This window comes from Silene latifolia, chromosome 2, assembly GCF_048544455.1.
Source record: "Silene latifolia isolate original U9 population chromosome 2, ASM4854445v1, whole genome shotgun sequence".
Taxonomy (NCBI): domain Eukaryota; kingdom Viridiplantae; phylum Streptophyta; class Magnoliopsida; order Caryophyllales; family Caryophyllaceae; genus Silene; species Silene latifolia.
The window spans coordinates 191086084-191089139 of NC_133527.1; the positions used below are offsets into that span (position 1 = coordinate 191086084).

Genomic DNA, 3056 nt, shown 5'->3' on the forward strand with positions numbered 1-3056 from the left:
TGGATGAAGGGTATTATGATTATGATGAGTAATGAATTATTTAAGAGGTTAATTACTCCCTCCTTTTTTACACACCAAAATTTGTTTCCCTCCAAATTCATAAACACAGTGCTGATAAAATAACGGTTTTGCGTACATACAGTCAGTTTTGCGTAGAAATTAAATTACATGAACTTAAATTATTACACATTCTAAATTGTAATTAAATTACATAATTAAATTACATTAACTTAAAACAAAATTACATTAAACTCTAAATTAACATTAAATTACACAAAAACTTCAGATTAAATTACAAGCACAGTGAAGATCAAAACAGAAGGATGGATTTCAGATTAACTTTCGATTTTCTTCATCTAATCTTGATTAGCCCATATCAGTTGTTCCATAAACCAAGATAACCCAAATTGTCAGTCCAAGTGTTAGATATCCAACTCACCAATATTGCAATTTGACACCAAAAATCAAATTTGGAGCCAAAAATACAAAGAGGTTTCATTACAGCGCCAAAACCAAATTGCCAAAAATACAAAGAGGTTTTATTATGGCGCCAAAACCAAATTCTCAAAAGAGTGCAAAGTTCTTTGTTCTATAAATAGAAGGTGTATTTATTAGGGTTCATTCATTTACTTCAGTCCAAAAAACCACTTTGAAACAAACATCTTTCAAACAAAAAAATAAAAAAAAGTAATCATGAAGAATCTCACAAACTTAGAAAGATCAAAAATTAATGAAACATTATTGGAAAACAGCACTAATGGAAAACCAAGGTACGTCATTATCAATGAAGTTGCAGCAAGGTTTTCAGTGGACAGGAAAACCATACAAAGGTTATGGAAATCAGCAGAGTTACAAAGAAATGCATCCATACCCGTCAATGTGAGCAGCAAGAAGAAAGGAAGCAAGAAAGTAGGGAGGGTGGTGTTAGATGAAGAAAAGCTGAAGTCAATTGATCTTCTAAACAGGACAACACAACACTCACTTGCTGAAAATTTAGGAGTGAGTCAGTCAACAGTTTCAAGATGGGTTATGTCAAAGAAGATCAGGTCACACACAAATGCACTCAAACCAGGTTTGACTGATAAAAATAAACTTGCTAGATTAATTTTCAGTCTACAACATCTAGATTATCATCAACTAACTAAAAGAGTGGTTTTCAAAGATCAAAGCAATATCATACATATGGATGAGAAATGGTTTTCTAAAACTAAACCTACTACAAGATTTTACTTGGCTAAGAGTGAAACAGATCCTCATAGGTGTGTGCAGTCAAAAAGTTTCATAGAAAAAGTAATGTTTATGTCTGCTGTAGGAAGACCAAAGTATGGGTCAAATGGTGATCTTATTTTTGATGGAAAGATAGGTATTTGGCCCTTTGTTATACAAGTACCGGCACAAAGAAATTCCAAAAACAGGCCAATGGGTACAGTAGAAACAAAATGCATTGAGTCTATAAACAAACAAGTAACCAAAGATATGATTCTAAACTGTGTGTTGCCAGCAATAAAGGCCAAATGGCCTTCTAATGTGAGTAAGCGCATAATTATTCAACAAGATAATGCTCGCCCACATTTTAGCAATGATGATCCAGATTTTAGAAAGACAAAGAACATCGGATGGTGGCAGATTGAGTTGGCTTATCAAACACCCAATTCACCAGACTTAAATGTCTTGGATTTGGGGGTTTTTAGGTCAATCCAATCTCTCCAACAAAAAAAAAAGGCAATCAAGTTGGATGAACTTATTCATAACACAATCCAGGCATATGAAGAACAAGATGTTCTTAAACTTAATTATGTGTGGATAACATTGCAGGCATGTATGCTTGAAATAATGAAAAGAAAAGGTGGCATAGATTACCCTGTGCCACATATGCACAAAACAAAACTAGTTGCAGCTGGTTTATTGCCTGAATATTTGAATGCTAACATTGATTTAGTGAAAGAATGCATACAATATGCACAGAATGTTGGTGATCCAAGCACTATAAGTGAATTAGTGAATTCACTTCACATAATAACAGAGAATGCAGAAAATACAGCAGGTACCAGTGGCACCAGTAATGAACCAATAAGGGACACTGAGCCTGTTGGCAGCATTACTGAAGCAGGTGAAGGTAGTAATGAACCAACATTGGGGATTTATCCCCCTGTTGGTAGCATTACTGATTGGTTCTTAGATTTATGTGCAAGGGAATGAAGAAGCTTATATAAACATCATCAGTATGAAAGATTTTGGACAGTTACAACTTAGCAAAGACTGGATATCTTATCAAAGTCACCATTTTCGCAGATAAAGTAAGCAGCAAGGACAGCAAACAATCAAGAAGGCCACAGTGAAGCATTTTGTTTAGTCTGTATTTGGTTTTGTTGAAGAACTTTGCCACTCTTTTGTACTATTCAGTCTTTGCCACTAAGGATATTAACTTCAGACATGAGCAATTGAATACAATTAGCTTTAGTAAACAACAATGTTGTCCATACACAGCCTCATCACTACAAATGGTGGTGGCATTGTATATGAACAACAACATATCAGGCAATCAACTACCCTAAACATTAGAGATCATCGGGTAGATCAAATTAGAAGAAACAGACATTATATAACCACTAGCAATCATCACCAGTCCAAAAAAAAATTCAATGTAAAAAATTAAAGGAACAAGAAATCAACCTCCTAACGATTCGTCTTCGTCTGCAGGACCAAAACCAGGCCAATATTTAGAAAGCTCTCCCAGAAACCACTTTGTAATAACCGGATTTTTTCGTATGGACACCGGATCTAATTCCCCATCGGAATTACAGACAACATCAGAGTTACATGCAACATCATCTCTTTTCTCCCTTGCACTCTCTTCCTTTTCATACTCCAAAAAAATCCCAAATTCAGGCCATGATCTACATAGATCTTCCATAAACATTAACTGTCCGACCCAGATTGACGACTTGCTAACAAACTCTTCGCCTCCCTCTCATAATCTCCTCTCTTTGAATTAACCATCATCCTCAAATCCATCTCCTCATCCACGATTGTAAAAGGAGCAATATTTGAGCAAC

General features: G+C 35.1%; 1 protein-coding gene across 1 annotated transcript; it reads left to right on the forward strand.

The window, feature by feature from the left end:
• The first annotated feature begins 693 nt into the window (after positions 1–693).
• On the forward strand, positions 694–2199 carry LOC141641831 (uncharacterized). The gene has a single exon (XM_074450477.1). It carries the CDS (start codon positions 694–696, stop codon positions 2197–2199), a length of 1506 nt encoding a protein of 501 aa, XP_074306578.1.
• The last annotated feature ends 857 nt before the right edge of the window (positions 2200–3056 follow it).